This window comes from Mustela erminea, chromosome 8 (genome assembly GCF_009829155.1).
Source record: "Mustela erminea isolate mMusErm1 chromosome 8, mMusErm1.Pri, whole genome shotgun sequence".
Taxonomy (NCBI): Eukaryota; Metazoa; Chordata; class Mammalia; order Carnivora; family Mustelidae; genus Mustela; species Mustela erminea.
This window is the reverse complement of record NC_045621.1, coordinates 62,326,745-62,347,123: the sequence shown is the minus strand read 5'-3', so window position 1 is coordinate 62,347,123 and position 20,379 is coordinate 62,326,745. Positions and strand designations below refer to the sequence as shown.

The window sequence follows — 20,379 nt, the reverse complement described above, 5'->3', positions numbered from 1 at the left end:
CAAATCTCAGATACTAGAATTTGAATAATGAAAGAATATTTCCTCAATTTTTGTGCTATTTCCAGTGTCATGACTACAAATATGACACTTAATTACTATTTTAATATTTTATTAACATTTCCTGCATTACTTGTTAAGTTTATTCTAGAAAATCAGCAAGCCCTGATGTATAGCATTTGATGACTTTTGTGGTGTAAAGATCCTCACCGTGGGTTATTTCAGCCTACTAATAGGACTTCTTCAAATGTGGAGTCGGGAAGAAATCCCAATAGTCCAACAGTAGGACATATTTTCCATGACCCAGATAGAAGACAGAAATGTACTCAAGAGCATAGATAATAGTTAAATGATTGGAATGGGATATGTTTTTATGATTTATTGTCTTTTTAAAAGTAAATTGTAATTTTAAGTTCATATAATTTAACTTTTGATAGTGGGTTCATTTAACAAGTGCAGCAATTTGTTGCAAAAATGCCTGACAATTGAATGACAAGTTATTATTAAGAACGTAAATGAGCTGGCTCCAGAATGACATTGCATTCTGTTTCTTAATATTACTGTTTTGGAATGCTCCAGACTTGGCCCTTGTCTATGAGCCTTTTCTTGGTTGGTCCTAAAATATGTTTTGTGTGTGTGTGTGTGTGTGTGTGTGTGTGTGTGACCTCAAAAACTCTCATTTTCTAGCCCAGTCTTTCCTCCTGAGTGGTCAGATTCAGACCTCCAAATAGCTGCAGGATATTTGTATTTGGAAGTCCCAACCAGCATCCCAAACTCCTTACCTGCCAAGTAGCTCCCGCACCTGTTCATGTCATTCTTGACATTTATCCAGCTGTTCTGGGATCCTCCATTTCTCTTATATCGCATCCCCAACAAGTCACTAAATCCTGCTGATTTTACCTGCCAGACATGTCTTCAATCTATTATTGCTCTAGTTCCTAACTAGAGTTGCCATGACCTGTCCCTCTTGTTAAGACTATTGGACCAGAATCACAAATGGTTTTCTGGCCCAGAATCTTCCTATACCTTCACATTATTTTCTCTCTCTCTCTCTCTCTCTCTCTCTCTCTCTCTCTCTCTTTTTTCTCTTCCAACTTATCCTCCATTCAGCTGTTGGAGACAATTTAAGTTGTATCTGCTTGTATCATTCTCTGCTAACAACCCTTCACTTACTCCTCAATGTCTATAGGATATAGACCAAACTCCTTCATGTGGGGGAAAATGCTTTACATAATCTGACCAATTTCCCTAACCTCATTTCTCACCCATGTCTACTGTGTACACTTTGCTTTCATCACAATTCTGAACTGCTCATAATTCCTATGTACAATACATTTTGCTCCTTCTTGGCCTACAGTTCCACTTACACTCTTTTTGGCTAATTCTTTGACTTAATTCAGGCTCTGTCTCTTCCACAAAGCTTTTTCCAGTCTCTCCTCAGTAAACGAGCCAGCTGAGATAGACTTTTCCCAACTACCAAAATATCCCCTTTATATTTATTATTTTAGTTGGCTTATCCAGTTACCCGCATTTATTTCTATCCCAACCTGCCTAACCAAACCAAAAATAAATCCCCCGAGGAGAGGAAACTGTATACACAACTAAGTATATAAAAGATACTCAATAAATGTTTAATGGAGAAATGAATGAATAAACCTAAAACATTGGAAATAAAATGTTCCTCAGCTTATCATAGCAGCATGTTCTACGCCTAGAGTTCCAAAGGCAGAGTTGTTTTTAACATAAAGTACTTGAAACAGTTTTCCCTGCATCTTCTAATTAAAATCGATTTCTTCTGAACATAATTTTAGAAACTTATACCAATTTTCTTAATATAATCTAGGACTGAAGCTTTGTGAAGAGCCTTTTTTTATAGAGTGGAAGTATCTGAAAATTGTAGATGAGCTCCACATCAAGGAAAATTAATTTATCAGCAAAGAACATCTTGAAAAGCATTTTGTCCTCAGATTTTAGTTTAATATTCATTCATTCCTTGTTCATCATGTAACAGCACAGTATTGGGACTGCAATAATGAAAAAAAAAAGTAGTTTAAACACTTAGGAAGAGATGATGAGAAATCAAGGAAATACAGAATACATTTTAAGTTAGAAATAACTGACAAGTTATTTTTAGTTGAATCCATTCAAGTTGAATCTACTCAAAACTGCTATGTGTTAGAAATTATTCCGTTGAGGGCCATCACAGGGAAAGCTTTGCATAAGCATTCTATTTATTCTGAATATCAATATTTTACATGCCTGTCTTTCTTGTCAGGTTGTGTGCGGAGGTTCCCATGCTGCCAAGTTGACATAGAGTCAGGGAAAGGAAAAATCTGGTGGAACATCAGGAAAACATGCTACAGAATAGTTGAACACAGTTGGTTTGAAAGCTTTATTGTTCTCATGATCCTGCTCAGCAGTGGAGCCCTGGTAAGTTATAGGACACCCAAAACAATCACTCGAGTCAATTTTTTTTTTAATTTTTTTTTTTTTTTTTGACAGACAGAGATCATAAGTAGGCAGAGAGGCAGGCAGAGACAGAGAGAGTGGGAAGCAGACTCCCCGCCAAGCAGAGAGCCCGATGCGGGGCTCCATCCCAGGACCCTGGGATCATGACCTGAGCCGAAGGCAGAGGCCTTAACCCACTGAGCCACCCAGGCGCCCCTCGAGTCAATGTTTTTAATAAACGAGTTGGAGGATAAAAATATGAAAGTTGTTTTACCTCAAAATGAATTTCTATGATTAGGGCTCGGACAAAATTTTAGTTTAGTTCAGTAAATATTTGGTAAGCATTATTACATGCCAGGCATGTAGTACATGCTTCCCTGAATGCAGAGGTGGATAAGATCTGGGTGCTTTTCTCAAGGAGTTCAGAGACCACTGGGGAGAAAGGCACAGGTGATTACAGAGCTGGGATGTGTTTGTAAGTGAAGAATATGCTTGATAAAAACTCTTTAGCAAGAGATGAACAATCGTCCGCTTGGAATTTCAGAAGAGTAGTTGACGTTTTGCAAGATCTAGAAAGATGACTAGGATTTTCCAGCGAGACGGCGTGGGCTGAAGAACAAGTGTATGGGGACAAGGAAGCATAAAACATCATAGGCATTCAGGAAATTAAAAGTTTCCAAGTTGTAGAAAGTGACATTAGAGGAAGAGCAACTACAGAGAGGAGAGTGGTAGCCACAGGTACTGTGACAAAGATAGGCAGTGCCAGCTTATGAAGCATCTTACAAAACAAACTAACTTTAGGGTGACAATGGAACACATTTCTCACTCTTGTACATATACCATGCACTTTCTGTGAGAGTTGAAAGGGACCTGGGAGAGTTACAAACTCCCTGAGCCTTTTCTTATTTTTCTTTGCTGCGGACATGAACAGAGATGAACCATTATTAGCCCAGTTTCAGCTAGAGATACCACTGGAAATTCCATTATACTAGAAATGGAGTACTCAAGAACTTTGTAAATTGTCTCACAGATAGTCTTGATGGATCTGGGGTTGGATTTTTATAAGAAGTTAACCTTTTGCTATTTCATGGATGCCACTAGAGTATATGAGACCTCCAAGTCAGAGACAAAGGATTTTATTACTCATGACATTGAAACCCATATGAACTTCAACATGTTTGTGTTGGTTCGTCTTGTCCCCAAGTCTCATGGGGGCCTGATATGGGGCACACACACAATGGAGTAGCATCACAGCGCATCACAGCTGAAGAGCACTAAATTAGGGAGTCTTTTTTTTTTTTTTTTTTTTTTTAAGGAAGGGAGGGGCGGGGAGGGAGAGAGGTAATCTTAAGTAGGCTCCACGCCCAGCTTGGAGCCCAATGTCGGGCTCCATCTCACAACCCTGAGATCATAACCTGAACCAAAATCAAGAGTTGGCCACCCAAGTGCCTTAGGAAACCCTGTCCTTTTAAAGAAAGCAGTAAGCAGCCTTGCTTTTTTGTCCCAGACAGACACACTGTCTCATCCCCCACAGCTGCCTGTTGCAAAAGCAGCCCTGAGTAAAGAGCAAGTCAGGGCCTTGCCTTCTTGGCGTACTGAACGAGGACATGCAAAGATGCTCAGAGGCTGCAGGGATGGCCTCTCCTAAAACTGAGATGAGTCAGGAAAATGGGACTCCTCTTGTCCAGTGAAATGCAAGTAGGAATCTCAACAACGTCTACATTATCTTGTATTCCTAATCGCTACTAGAAGTTTATTCCATACTGAGTCATACATGTGACTGAGACTTTTAGAAAGGAGAGAAAAAAAATTAAGAAAAGTTCAGAGTAATCCCTTATTCAAAATGTCTAAAAAGGAAGATAACCTTTTTTTTTTGGCAAAAGGCACTCTCAAAACTAAAATTCTGGAGGGCCTGTGTGTCTCAGTCGATTCAGTGTGGGACTCTTGATTTTGGCTCAGGTCATGATATCAGGGTCTTGAGCTCAAGCCCCATGTTGGGCTCCACACTTGGCCTAGAGTCAGCTTGAGAATCTCTCTCTCCCTCTCCCTCGGGTCCTCCCCCTGCTCAGGCACCTGTGCGCTCTCCGGTGCTCTCTTTTTCTCTCAAATAGATAAATGAATAAAATCTTTAAAGAAAACTAAAATTCAGATGAATCATATGATGAAGAAAAGGGAAAGGTATTTTAAGAAACGGCTATTTTTACTCATAGTTTGCTAACTAAGCTAGATTTTTAAAATACTTGCCTCTAAAACAAACAAAAGGTAATAACCAAGTTAGTACATATTTATTATGTTTCAAGATCTTTGTATAGTTTTTTCACTTAATCTTTAAACAATCCTGTGAAATAATGACCATTCTGCTTATTTTGCCAATGAGGAAGTTGAGTGGAGAGTGTAAAAGTTGTTTCATGTCCAAAAGCTATTATGAGACAGACCCATAACTTAACTGAGCTCTAAAATCAAAACCAACCATATCTTTTCACTGATTTCTGGATCCTCAAAAAGGAGAGGACACACTGTGTACAAACAAATGAGTGGTAGCTGAAATGAGTAACAGTAAAACCTACACCCCACGTTGGATAGAGCTCACATAATGATGTCCTTGCCTCTTGCTCTCATATCCATGGAAGTGGCCCTGGAAGTTAGCCAGGAGCCCTGCAGGCTGAGTCTTGTTTCCAGCCCTGGGACTAGTCAGAACAAGGTGTACCCAGGCATCAAGAGTCCTCAGAATCAAGACTTACTACTCATTCATTCAGCAAACTCCCTTACCTCCTGCTGTGTTTTTGACACAGCTCTAGGCACTGGGAATGCAGAAGCATATAAGAACTGAAGGAGGTTTCTAAATCTTACTAGTTGGTGTGAAGGAGAGTACAGGGTGAGAAAGGTATATGTGACCGGCTGATGGGAATCATGTCCTACCTTATCAGGATTCCTCCAATTTGGAGAGAGATAAATGGGAGACAGATGAAGTAGAAATTACTGCAATTATCAGAGATCATGGTTCTTTTAGAGGATTATAGATAATTCTATTCTTTGCACCCTTTAACCTGTGGTGACCAGTGGTGCATACTAGTAAGAAGTCCAGAAGTAAGTGTTACCTAGTAGCTGTAAACCAGAAGAAGGTCAGCTAGCACATTATAGTATTTATCTTCCAGCATAGAATTCTCCATCAGAATTTTATTTCTTGCTTTTGTTATGAATCATAAGCTTTAAGTTGGATGTGAATTGAAATTTGAATACTATTTTCACAGGCTTTTGAAGATATATATATTGAAAAGAAAAAGACCATTAAGATTATCCTGGAGTATGCTGACAAGATATTCACTTATGTCTTCATTCTGGAAATGCTTCTAAAATGGGTAGCTTATGGTTATAAAACGTATTTCACCAATGCCTGGTGTTGGCTGGATTTCTTAATTGTTGATGTAGGTTGGATTTATCTTACAAATAAGTATTCTGAGAACCTTCACGAATGTTGTTTGTTATCATATTTTAATCTTGGTTAGTTTTTTATACTTTCAGACTATAGCTTTATGGGTATTTTCAAAATATTAATGTAGCCAGTAGAACTATTTCTATAAGGAGTATTAAAAGAGAAACTCTGCAGTGAATATGAATTCTTTCTTGTACCATTCTAACCTTTATAACTTACTTGTGCATAAGTTTTCTGCAACCAGAGAAAATGTGTATATATGTATATACATATATATGTATACCCATGTATATATATGATTTGAATATATATATGTATATATATGATTTGAATATCATTTTACTGGGAAGAAGAACAAAATGAAAAACTACATGGTGACAGTGGGACTGGAAATGGGCAGAGCACAATTTAAAAAGATAAAACATTGACTTTTTTTTTTTACAATATAAAAATTAGAAACTAAAAGAGGATAAGGGATATATCAAGTTGTCTGATATGTTAGCTGAGAGTTATGTAAAATGATTGTGCTAAAGCTTAACAACTCTGGGATAAGGAGTTGGGGGGGCATGGAATTTCAAAATATTTATCTCTGTCAGAAGCGGAGGGAAAACCAAAATGAGTCGGAACTGTTGTTCCCACCTGAAACATCGAACTTACCCTTTATTTCTAGAGTGGCAGGGAAGCAGAAAAATAGGCATTGGTAATTTCAAGTAATAAATTCAGAGAACCATTCAAAATTTGGGGATGGAAAATATATAAGAATGCTTTAGCTTAGGTATGATTTTTAACAGAACAAAATATTTTTTAGGAATCTTATTGAAATAAGAAAGGAATCCTAAAACAACTGTGAGATTAAGGCATCTCAACTAGAAATGGTGCAACACCCAGTTTTTCAGTTTATTCTTATTTGGTGTATTCAACTTTATTTTATGTCTTAATGGTATAATTTAATAATATATAGCATATAATAATTATATTATTATATTTTATATTATTTTAAATTGCTATCTTAAATTAATTCATGACCTCAACTTCCCCATCTAATTTTTCTTAGGATGATTTATTTTTTTTCCTTCTTCTACTAATTCTAGATTTTACAAAATCTAGTCTTTGTGGCTAGAGAATTGTATTACAATTCTTAGAGATTTGTCTTCCATCTGATGTGGAATGAGGGCAACATGCAAATGTTTATAGTGCTAACAACTGCTCTAACACTTGTTTAAACAAGAGTTTGCATCATCAAACTTTACAGAAAAGATAAATATGGCATCATTCATACAAATCAAAATTACAAGTAAGAGTGACTATAAATAGCCGAATCTGACTACAAAATTAAACCCAAACTCATCATATCTATTCAGAAGTTCAATTTCTCAACTGTTATCCAAAAACTAATGATGTACTGTATGGTGATATAACACGATAAAGAAAAAAAAAGAAAAAAGAAAAAGAAAGCTCAGTGAACTCTTTTTTAACAGCTCAATATATAAAATATTACAAGCAATAACACTTTTGTTTTCTCTATCAGTGATGTACAAAAACAATTTTTTTTTAGTATAGCTATACATTACACCTCTTATGTTCTCTTAGGCCTTCTCTGTGAGATCTGTAATTTTTGGGACCTTATATTAGTGATTCCATATTGATTTTTCTTTAATTTACTTTTATATATATATGTTACCTAGTTACTGGCTAGAAAAATACATGGTAAGATAGATGCTTTTGTAACATAATAGATTTAAAGAAAGGCTAACCAAAATAAGAAGAAATGATAGAAGGAATGTAGGTTATTTCTTTTCTTTTCTCTTAACCATTTAATACAATTGGGTCTTTTAAAAGGTGTAAAATATTTAAGATATTAAAAAACTTTTAATAATATTATCACAAACATAGTTATTTTCATCACTCAGTCTGCAAAAGTAAAGTTTATACATACAATTGAATTTATTTTAGGTTAAGAAAGATATAAGTCCATTTCATAGCAGAAATTATTTTGTCTTGTATTTGAAAATCTGAACTGGTGAACCTTAATATTCAAGAGTATGGAATATACAGAACTCAGATATATAGCTTCAATATGAACTGTTATTTAATATTTTGAGAAAAAGTAAGTAAATGTACATGCAAACACAAATGTATATTATATGCTTTATATAATATATATTCCATATGTAATATTTTTATAATGCAACATGGAGAGCAAAGCTGGACACAACATTCTTGCTGGTAGAGATGCAAATTTAGTGATGCAGATTTGGAGGAGGACCTGAGATTTTATTTCCCAAGAATTGAACCAGTTATCTAGTGTTGTTCTGAAAGTACGATCCCTGAACCAACAAATTGGTGGGAAGTTATTAGTAATGCATTTCCCAGGACCTACCCAAGATCTACTCAACAAGAATCTCAGGTGTTGGGACCCAGAACACTGTTGTTATATGCCTTCCAGATAATTCCGATGCATACTGAGGTTTCAGAACCACTGATCTGATTTGATATTCACAGGATGGACTTGTTGGATTTCCATAGGCTTCTTGAACTGAAATTTGTTTGCCTGAGCCTTAGTCGTCAGTATTGGCATATACTGTGTGTGTACATATGTATACATAGATAAATAGATGTGTATATATCTTCTCATTTACAGAGTAATCTCTAGTTTTCTCAATAATATGTATCTATTATATTCAATATCGTGACACCTAACAGTGGTTTGGAAATTAGGTCTGCCATTTCTGTAGGGGTTATTCCCATTATAATAGACATTTCAGAACTTTTTTTTTTTCCTGATTAAAAGGAATACTTGCTATTCTAATTAAAGAGCATATTTTCTTAAGTGTACTTAACTGGAAAATAATGGACCTGAATGACTTGGGTGAATTTCAGAATGATATGAGGGAGGATTAGTTCTGTTGGATATGTAGCATAAAGACTTAAAAAGATACAATGCTATATGAAGACATTTGGAAGCAACTGGATGAGAAAGAACAAAACACTTCAACACATCCTGATTCATAATCAGTTTCCTTGTCTCTGGTAGCAGGAGCAGTGAACTTGTGAGCAACGAATTTTTCTACTCTGTCGATAGTTAAATATAAGGAGGTTGATTCTCAAGTATTCCTAGTCCTCCCTGGAAAATTTTAATCTTTCAGTCAGTACTTAATTCATAATGAAGAGCTATATACCGGCCATTGTTTTTAGACATTGCTTCCTGCCACACAGTGTAAAAACAAATGAATATTTTAAATGGAACTTACTCAGAGACTGAATGTGTTTACAGATCAAGATGTAAGGTCATTGAGGAGCTCGTTACTCTCTTATCAGAATGTGTATTGATTTTATTTCTGTCCATGTTCTTTCTTCAAAGATAGTTTATAAGAACACAAATTTCTGTTGGGTACTGGTTATGGTCATTGTGGCAGGTCTAACATGATGAAGTTCTGTATGCCTGTGTTGATTGAAAAGCCAATGAGATCACATACTCTTGTGCTCTCTTCAATACAATTGAGATTTCTCCCACTATTACTAGGTAAATGTTTGTTGCCAGTTCTGATAAACTGCAAGGCAGAACAATTTTGTGGGGAAATAGCTCCATCTCAAAATCATGAGTCTTCAAAATGCTTTTGAATAAGGTTTATACTAGGACTTAGATCTGATTGAGTCAGAGCCACACTCTTATGACTGAACTTCAGAATCACACACTTTGTTATGCCCTAGGTTTTATTATAATTGAAATTTTTATAGTTGCTCTAATTAAATGTATAGCATATATGGGTAACATAAGTTGCTCAAATTAAATGAAGAGCATATCTGATTAAATATATCCAGCATAAGTTCAGAATTAATAAGCAAGTACATAATCATTGATGACAGAAATTGTGAAAAGCTTGTGTGATTTTTATTCAGATATAAGAAATAACCTACTATTTCTTTTTATTTCTTTTTATTTTCATTAGCCTCCCTTTAAAGCTATTTCCTTACAAAAGCATTCATTCATCTTATCTGTTTTTAGGCAATGACTAGACAGCTCGATATATAAAATATTATTCTTGTTGATCTGCTCTCAGTGATCTTTGAAATTGACTTCTCCTCCTTGTGCTTTACTATTACATTGAAATAATTAACGGATTTTTTTTTTTTTTTGTAGGTTTCTTTGGTTACTTTAGTTGCAAGCACTCTTGGCTACTCAGACCTTGGCCCCATCAAATCCCTTAGAACACTTAGAGCTTTAAGACCTCTAAGAGCTTTATCTAGATTTGAAGGAATGAGGGTAAGAAAATGCTAAACTTTCTAATATCCTTATTTTCTAAATGGAGTATAAAATATAAAAAAATAAGTATGTAGAAATTATGGACTGTTTATATTTATATGTACATATATCTACCTATAGATGGACGGCTTATATATGTATGTGTGTACATATGCATATACATAGTATTCAGTGCATATAGTTTAACAAAGAATAAGTCAAATACAGTAAAGCCTCCTTTACATAATATTGTTAGGCAATAATCCAAATAAGTGACTAATCCTTTTTTAAATGAAAATCTGCTCTGTGCTAGGAATGTGAAGGGGACACTCATTCTGATAACATCTCCCATATACGACTTATCAAGGACTTGCCTGTATCCAATGCTCGTATTTTATAGGGCACCTGGGTGGCTCTGTCAGTTAAGTGACTGCCTTCGGCTCAAGTCATGATGTCATGATCCCACGGTCCTAGGATTGAGTCCCCACAGCGAGCTCCCTGCTTAGCAGGGAGTCTGCTTCTTCTTCTGCCTGCTGCTCCCCCTGCTCGTACTCTCTGTCTCTGCCAAATAAATAAATAAAATCTTTAAAAAAAAAATTTTTTTTTTTTAGAGCTACCATAGGTAGGGATCATAACAATAAACAGGAAAGTGAAGTGGCATCAGCCACCACCTTAAACTTCATCCTTAAAATAAATGTTTCACCGAAAGTAGAATTACCCCCAAAATCACACTTGACAAAACTAAAGCTCGGAGAATTTACATAATTTGAACTAGGCTGCATGGTGCCTGAAAAGAGGTCATTTTGTAGAGACAAACAAGGTGAGAAAAATAATGGCTAGTAGCAACTTAGCTTTAAGAGCTGCATTAAACCAGCAACTTCATAAAATACATGGAGGACAGTAACCTTGTTCTCTCTAATTAGTCCATATCCTCATTTATTGCTGCTGTCCTTGAGTTTCCTTTTTACCAGCTTCACACTTGCTTTCTCATGTTCCTGTTGTTCTCTGGGCTGGGAATGCTTCTCCCAGCCCTATCGCAGCCCTGACTCATCCATCATCAGAGCAGAGAGATACCTACTCGGCCAATAAGACTCAGTTTAAATTTGCTTTGTCTCTTCACCATCAGGCTTAAGTAGGCAATCTCCCTCTATGTTCAGACATACAAAATCCTTGTTATATTGTTTTTTACTTATTTATCTGACTTCCTCTTTACTGGTAGTCCATGAATAACTTACATGTAGATTAGTGTATCTCACTGCTTCTCTAAGTGCCATCCTCAGACCACCCATTAGCATCATCTGAGAACTTACTAGAAATCCAAATACCCAGGTCTCGCTCCAGACACACTGACTCATAAACTCTGGGATGGGGTTTGGTAATCTGAAACCTCAGGTAATCTGAAACTATCGGGTATCTTTTAGTCTAGCAGATCTTCAGATCTTCTCTGCTAAACTGTGACTGTCTACAGCTTAAGGCATCCAGTATACAACGGCTATGAGAGATCATGATTATACAAAAATAAATAAATAAATATAAATAAAAATCATAAATTAGCCCTTTTTGTCATACAAGAATTGAAAAATTACAATTTATGTTATTATGCAGAAAGGTGGTATTGGAATCCATTGGCATTACTTCATTTTTTGAGTACTGGTAGAATGTTACAATCTGTCTAGAACTTACAACCAATTTCTGGACTCAGTATCAGTATACTGCATTTTAATGAATGAAGAATATACTTTCCCCTACAAAACTACTTCCCTCAGCAATTAAGCCAGCCCATTATTTTATCCTCTGTGCTCTTTGTTCTTGATCTATAATAGAGCTGACCTGGATGCAGGAAAATGGTTTAACGTATTTGGAGGACCCGCTGTGTCTCTTTAGTATTTATTAAGCATGCCAAAAGATATGTTCCTTCACACTGCAGGATTATTCTGAAGAATAAGTAAAACTTGAAGCATTTTGTAGTTAGTTTCCTTTGAGTCTTGAGGCCCTTAAGCTTATTGACTTTCTCAAATGGCTTCTTATCCGACCAATATGGACCTATCCCCCTCAGAGACCCACCGTTGCTCACATTCTTTCAGCAAACATTTCAGACACCAACTATGTTCAGTTATAATGGTACAAGAAGAGTACCGTGGTGAAGAGACCCAGTCACCCAACACGGAATAGGGACAAAAATCGTGGAGAGACGGACGGGGGAACAGTGGTTATTCTAGGACATCAGCTCTGAAGTAGGAAGCACGCAGCATTACAGAAACATGGAGGCTGGAATGGCTGCCTGGGGAAGTGTAGGTAGACCTCACAAGGAGTTGACGTTGGAGCCATGACTGAAGGAATGGGCCCAAACAAATCCCAAGCGTGTAGACATTCCAGGCAGAGACGCTACCTGGGGGGAGAAGTATGGGATTGAGTGTGCAAGGCATATTTGAGCAATAACTAGAAGATCAGTGTGCCTAGGGGAGAAGCTCAGTGGGGAGGGCAGTAGGAAGTAGGATGAAAGCACAGGCTTGAACAAAAGTTGGCCACTTTGAACTTTATTCTCTACTCCTGTTCTTCCTAACCCTTTTAGTGTCGTGTACGCTATCAGAATCTCATAAAAATATGAATCATCTCTTCATTAAAAAATAGACTTGTAATGTTTTTCATATAATTTCATGCTCGTGTGGAACCTCAACAGGACCACAGACCCTAGGGTAATAACTATTGCTCTAGGCCAGAAGTCAACAAACTAAAGCCCACAGGCCTGTTGTCTGTTTTCTAAACAAAGTTTTACTACTTCTCAGCCACATCCATTTGTTTATAATTTATATAAGAATAAGAAGTGAGGGATGGCTGGGTGGCTCAGTTGGTTGAGCTGCTGCCTTTGGCTCAGGTCATGATCCCAGGGTCCTGGGATCGAGCCCTGCATCGGGTTCTCTGCTTAGTGGGGAGTCTGTTTCCTCCTCTCTCTCTCTCTCTCTCTCTGCCTGCTTGTGATCTCTCTCTCTCTGTCAAATAAACAAATAAAATCTTAAAAAAAAATGAGAATTGAAAAGAATTGGATAATTGCAACAAAAACTATATAACCTTGCAAGACTAAAAAATATTTAAGAAAGTTTGCCAACTCCTGCTCTCGACAATGTCAGAAGTAGCCAAAGACGCTCAGTGTTTTACCATTTGGAAAAGAAACGGAACACAATGCTCTTAGTTAACAAATTAGACTTCAAAACATTTGGACTCAAATTCAGACTAGAGCTGAAGTATGGAAAAACAGGTTGGTTTTGAAAGGTGAAGGAATTAGGAATATCTGGAGAGTGATAAATGCTACAATAGTCTGCACGCAGGAGAACTGGCAAGAGGCTCTGGTTGTCAGTAACAATGGAAATGCCAACAAGCAGAAATAAAGGAACTATTGAAGATAAACTACTTCATTTATATTTTAACTGAGGCAAGCATTGTCTATATTTAGCCAAGGATTTATATATAAAGTATATTTAGACTTAGAATAATAAATTTGAAAAGGTGACTCTTATTTAGCTGATGAATAAACAGAGGTCCCAAGGTCTTAATTGAATTCCCATATCACACAATTAACAGAACCAACTAAATAGAAAGGGTTCATATAATAAAAAACTCCTAACTTCAACTCCAGCCTATATATACCAATCGATTCTGTATATGGGAGAATTTTAACCCTGATCATTCCAGGACTGTGAACCTTTAAATGTACATTTAAATGTACATTTTATTTGTTATCATTCATACTTAGAAATTTCTTTCCCCCCCCCCCAGAGTATGCAGATTTACGACTTCACCTTACATATATCAGGTTTTTGGTTTGTTATTTTTATTTTTTCATTTATTTAAGCTGTGGTATAATTTTAGTTACTTTGTTTTGCGTTGTGGCTATAGTTTCAATGTGTGTTTATCATGTATTTTAGTAAACTTGTTCACAGGGCTCCTGTCTCATTCTCTCTTGCTTGGCATACTACTGAGCATAGACATTCAATTAATACATGTTGGTGGGTGATTTGATGTCTTAAACGTGTATGGGTGGCTTTTCTGATTTCTTTAATTCTGCATTGTGTTTCATTAATGTCGACCATTTAACATCTTTCGTCCTCCTAATCATCCTTTTCTTTCTTTTGACAACTAGGTGGTCGTGAATGCCCTCATAGGTGCAATTCCTTCCATCATGAATGTACTACTAGTGTGTCTTATATTCTGGCTAATATTTAGCATCATGGGAGTAAATTTGTTTGCTGGGAAGTTCTATCAGTGTGTTAATACCACAGATGGGTCACGCTTTCCAACAAACCTCGTTCAAAATCGTTCCGACTGTTACGCGCTGATGAATGTTAGTCAAAATGTACGATGGAAGAACTTGAAGGTGAACTTTGATAATGTTGGACTTGGTTACCTCTCTCTACTTCAAGTTGTAAGTGAGCCCTGTCACAAATGCTTGATATTTTAGTAGACACTAGTGAGGGACTGAAGTCATTCTTTAAGCAATCTATACCTAGAAATTAAAGATAAGGTACTTTGAGACTTTAAAGGAAGACTTGGTCTTTCTTAGAACATGTGCCTATAAAACATGAGTTAAGAAGCAAAGATTCTGTTGCACTTGAGAGTCATTAATTCATAAATGAGTTTCAGTGTCATGTGGCTCCTCACCATTTGCGCCATATGAATGTTCCTCCAAAAATAAATAGTTTTTGGACTGCCAGTTTTATACTACATGGGAATGAGAATAACATCCTCCTATCACAGAGGATCCTTTAGAAATGGACGGAAAAAAAAAAAATGTTTCCTACCTTGTTCATAAGATTCCCCTCTACCTCTGGAAAAATAAAAGTTCCTGTGCAAACTTTGCAGGCATTGTAACAACCTGGAAATAATTAACTAGGACTGAGTTATAGAATGTGACTTGGGACTATTTCCTTTTGGTTCTTGACAGAGCATGTTATATTAAATTGATATTTTGAAATATAGTAAAGCCCAGTGATCTGGTGTCACTAAATGTAACAATAAGTGGATTAAACTCATGTATATGTATTGTAGAGTGTGAACCTCACATTCAGATTTTATTGTTATAGGCAACATTTAAGGGATGGATGGATATTATGTATGCAGCTGTTGATAATGTTAATGTAAGTATTGGTCAATATTACACTAAACTTATCATTTTTAAAGTGCCTTAGTTTAGTTGGGCCATTTTCAAATAGTAGTTCCAAGGATCCTTTGGTATGTACACACAAAAATGAAGAACTTGCACCTAATAAAAGACTAGCAGTTAAGCGTGCAGCGTTTGGTGACAGAGCTTGCTCAAAATCTGGCGCTCTTGTATCATACAAGCTCTGCAACTGACTTTGAACAAATCGCTTTTCCTCTCTCAGCCTGTTTATGGACTGAAAAAACAAAAAAACTCAATGTCCGCTTCATGGCATTGTTCTGAGGTTCCAAAAAAAAAAAAAAAATGTAAGTAGAGGACCTTATATAGCCTGGGAATATGTCCAATATTCCCAATAGTCCTCAATAAATATGTTTATCAAAATAAAAATTCAATAACAAATGTTATTCATGGATTTTAACAATTTTATTCACAGTTTTATTGTTTTTATATTTAAAATGCTGTGGATGAGTTTATGTGAAATGAGCTCCATGCTAAGAAAGTTAAATCTGTTGAAGACATTTCTATCATCAAATAAAAAAAAATCAGCAAAATTTCTATAAATATGGTTATCACTTCTTTTATAGCTTTTTTTCTGGAAATAGAAAACATACATTAGGTCACTTAGTTACTATGTCTTATCAATCTGAGAACAAGTACTATGTATGATTAAGCCCTTTGTAGTCATTTGAAGATTATATTTGTGTACATAGTAAGCAGGTAATAAATATTTACTTAATGTTGTACAAATTTTTAAGAAAGTTCGTGTTGATCCTTAAAATGCCATGGCTTCTGAAAAGATATGTTCACCTAGGATAGAACTATTTGGATTAACTCATCAAACCATATGAAAAAGAAAATGATTAATGTTATTGTCAACATACTGCTAACTTTTGTTAATTTTATAGGTAGACGAGCAGCCCATATATGAATACAACCTTTACATGTATATTTATTTTGTCATCTTTATCATCTTTGGGTCATTCTTCACTTTGAACTTATTCATTGGCGTCATAATAGATAATTTCAACCAACAGAAAAAAAAGATAAGTATTTTAAGGTTTTTATAATGCAATGAAAATATGAATGATTATTTTCTTAAAAACATAATATGAAATTTAATTTGATATCTGTTAGTAATTAGCTTCATTAGAATTTCATTTAATTTTCCAATAATTGGCCAGAATACAGTACAAATAGGTTCAATCTCATTCATATCTGCATAGAAAGTAATTATCTCCTAAGTTATGACTGTTTTTATGCAATATGACAAGTATTCAGTTTTTTTTTTCAGTGTTCCCTATAAGGACTAATAATGAATAATTAAAAATTAGTGCACTAATTATTGATTTATTCAAAACACATTTCATTCATTCTCTGAACCACTGTTCCATGGGAAATGTAGTGGGCTGGCCCTTGATGAACAACAACACAGGATATGATTCCTGAGCTCAGGGAGTTTATATTACAGCAGAAGAAATGATACATGTAATGGAAATTAGGATTTGTTAAGTCTTGCAAGTGAGATACTCTCCCGAGATTTCTGTTTCATTACCCTTCACATCAGCTGTATTAATTTTGTAAGGCTCCTGTAACCAACTACCACAAACTGGTGGCTTCCAACAACAGAAATTTATTCTCTCTCAGTTATGGAGGCTACAAGTCCCAAATGAAAGTGCTGGCAGGGCCATGCTCTCTTCAGAGCCTCTAGGGGAGGATCCTTCCTTGGATCTTGCAGCATCCTGTTGCTCAAGTGTTACTTGGCTTGCAGAGTGTATCTTCATCTCTGCCTCCATGGTCACTTGGTGTGCACCCTCTCTATGTCTCTTTCCTTTTCTTATAAGAACACTGGTCATATTGGATTAAGGGACCGCCCTACTGTAGTATGACCTCACCTTAATTTTATTACATCTACAATGACTGTATTTCCAAATAAGGTAATTCTGAGGTACCAGCAGTTGAAACTTAAAATATTTAATTTGATATCCAACACAATTCAACCTAAAACATCCACCATAAAATGTGTTTGTTATTATTATTATAGAGTTTGTCTTGTAAGTGTGGGCAGCCACAGAGAGGTTAAGTGATTTACTGAAGATCATGCATCTAGTAAGTAAATGATAGTTTTGACAGAGTCAGCAGTTGATTCCATATTCCGCGTATATTTTTTAGGTCCTCTACTATGCTATGTGCCCCCTACTATGATATGAAATCATGATAAGTGTAATAAGAGAAGTTAACAAAGCAGTGACAACAAGATAAATAAGTGTGTGGTCAGAGGAAAAAATAGATACAAATAGAAAAAACAGCTATAGGAAGTGTATGACTTATATGACAATTGTAAGCCTTGGAAGACGAATAAGAAGGTCTGTAGCAACTGAGAGGCAGAAGGGTGAATAATCCACAGGAAGGGTAGAGGAATGTGTGAGCACATGCATAGGGCTAACAAAAGAGACAATCCAGGATGAATAGTCTTTCATCAGTTTGAGTGGAGTTTTGAGATGGAGTTTGTTTGTTTTTTTAAACTTTTTCTTTAAATTCCAATTAGTTAAATACAGTGTAATATTAGCATGATCCAACACTTCTATCCAACACCCACTGCTCATCACAAGTACCCTCCTTAATCCCCATGCCCTGTTTGACCAGATTCCCCATGCTTCTCCCCTCTAGTAACAATGGCGTTTTGAGAAAAGAAGTAGAAAAAGATGAGATCTTGCTTGAGAGCAGATCTGAAAAAGCCATATTAGATCTTTTTCAGGAGGAGCTGGTGTGTCATTGAGGTTATTTTGAGTAAGGGAACACATATAATCAGGACATTGGCATTTGTTAAGATTTGATGATGCGTCTGATTCTGTGTAAAGTACTCCATACATGTAATCCTAGTCAGGTTTTACAACAAATCTAAAAGCCATTGTATCCTCCCCTCCGGCCCCCCACCCAATGATCAGAGATGTTGTGTTACTTGCATGTCATCTGACAGTGAGGAAGTAGCTTTGTCACAGATCCAACTGGAGTTTTGTCTTCCAGGGACCCTGAAAACTAGGTTATGATTTAAAAAATGGTGTTTTATGCAACTAATGAATCACTTAACACTGCATCAAAAACTAATGATGTACTATATGCTGGCTAATTGAACATAATAATAAAAAAATAAATTATAAAAAATAAAAGTAAATAGAAAAAATTAATCCAGTAATGGTGTATAGAATGATTGGAGAGAGACCAAAGACTAGGTCAGACTCTGCATTACCCACTACCTCAACCACACTTGTGTCTTCAAATTAGTCATCAGCAATGGAGAATATGGCATATATTCAACGAAGAGATTGTAGGGGGTAGAAGCTACAGTGCGGTCTGTAATTTGTAAGAGATAAAGCATTGAAGAAGTCTCAGTTTTCCTGTCAAAGTTGACTGATGTACTGTGGCTGTAAAGATATCTTTCAAAGATAAGGGGTAGAATTCAAAGAGTGATTTTAGATATTGACTTAGCATCTCAGAAAAGATGGAGGTACATGCAGTGAAATGTCTGAAATGTCACCATTGTACATGATTGATATTCACAATTGGAAGAAAAATTTAGTGAATGCTAAGTGTTATTTATGCTTACATTTTCAAATACAGGGTTTTTTTTTTAAAGATATTTTAAAATTCTATCTTCCATTCTTACATTTAATATCTTAGAGTTATACTTAGCTAACATTATCATACATTCATGCCTTTCAAAAAAGAATCTTTAAAAATTCATAGTTAATCTTGAAAATAATTTTACAAAGTATACTCGAATTTTCAATTTAATTATTTTTTCAGTTTTAGTCATTACAGATGTATATATATGATATATAAGCATGTAAATATGATGCCTCAGTATTCTCTGCATAGGATAAGTTAGACATGTATCTAGATTAAGCCATGTGACCATGAACAGTACAGCCACAACTTTAATTGCTTTAATCTCCTTGCTTTAAATATTATTCTTGCAACAAGAATTGCCACTGGAGGAAGATAGGGTGGGTTGACACACTATTACCATTACTGTCAGGCAAAAGTTACTAATTTAGAAGCACTGACAACTACCACTATCCCCTACCTTCCTCCCAGTATTTCATTTTCAATTTAAGCATACCTTTTATTTTCTGACCTTTTCTGAATGGCTTCTGGTTTCTTTCCACCTTACTAAGAGACAGGACCAAGACTTAATTAAACTACTGCACAGGGGTCTTTCTGCTAGATACTTTGTATATTATATATGATTTCATCTAATCTATATCACAGGCTTACAAAAGTGGCATCTTTACACAAAAGTGGATACTCTGGTCTAGCAGTGATAAGTAGCTTGTTTAAAATCACGTGACAGGTCCATTGAAGGTCACAAGCCAAAGGTCTGTTTGGCTTCAACGCCCATGTTCTTTTCCTAGTGTATTCTTGCTGCTTAAGGCTTTTCAACTTTGGGACTTTGGTCTCAGCTCATGACTTTACCAACTACCCATGCCTCTTCTAATAACCAACCCCACTTTACTAGTTTTTCCAAATAACCATCACTTTTACAAGTAATGTCTTCATTTAATAAGTTCATGTTATTTAGGGTTTAATTCATCAGAGAACATAGTTCAGAAAATTAGAACACAAATTACTAATAGACTCAAGTTATAAAAGGGTAAGTATGTGATAAGTACGTAGTATATTTACACAAAGACCTAGTATAGACCTGGGTGCATTTGGGTAAATTCTAAGTAAAGCACCCCCTTTCAGTAACTATACCCTTGTTAAGAAGATTAATAACAATGGCAGTAACAGCAACTAACAGTTATTGAGGGCTTGTGTATCTGGCATTCTGCTGAGTGTTTTGAATGCATTATCTCAGTTGATCCTCCCAACAAACCATCAAGGTATAGCTACTCTTGTAATGATAACATGACTTATCCTCAAAGACGTTAAGAAACTTGCCCAAGGACAACAGAGACAGGATTTGAAGAAAGATGATCTGACACCAGAACTAAATTCTTAACATAGCCTTGACGTAGTGTGTAATATTGAAAAAGACCAGAGTGATTTATAGAGCGTCTCTCACCTAGCTTTTAAAGGGATGCATTTTGTATAAGGGCTCTC

General features: G+C 35.8%; 1 protein-coding gene and 1 long non-coding RNA gene across 7 annotated transcripts in view; one reads left to right on the top strand and one right to left on the bottom strand.

The window, feature by feature from the left end:
- LOC116597719 overlaps positions 1 to 20,379 on the bottom strand; it is a 130,773-nt gene that overhangs the window by 49,459 nt on the left and 60,935 nt on the right. The window lies entirely within an intron of this gene.
- Positions 1 to 20,379, top strand: part of SCN9A (sodium voltage-gated channel alpha subunit 9) — a 167,502-nt gene that overhangs the window by 136,302 nt on the left and 10,821 nt on the right. For all 6 annotated transcript variants that reach the window (XM_032355821.1, XM_032355819.1, XM_032355820.1 and 3 more), the window contains 6 exons: positions 2,273 to 2,427; positions 5,697 to 5,870; positions 10,020 to 10,142; positions 14,260 to 14,541; positions 15,200 to 15,253; positions 16,182 to 16,319. In XM_032355821.1, coding sequence (XP_032211712.1) covers positions 2,273 to 2,427; positions 5,697 to 5,870; positions 10,020 to 10,142; positions 14,260 to 14,541; positions 15,200 to 15,253; positions 16,182 to 16,319 — 926 coding nt within the window. The remainder of the gene's footprint in view (positions 1 to 2,272; positions 2,428 to 5,696; positions 5,871 to 10,019; positions 10,143 to 14,259; positions 14,542 to 15,199; positions 15,254 to 16,181; positions 16,320 to 20,379) is intronic.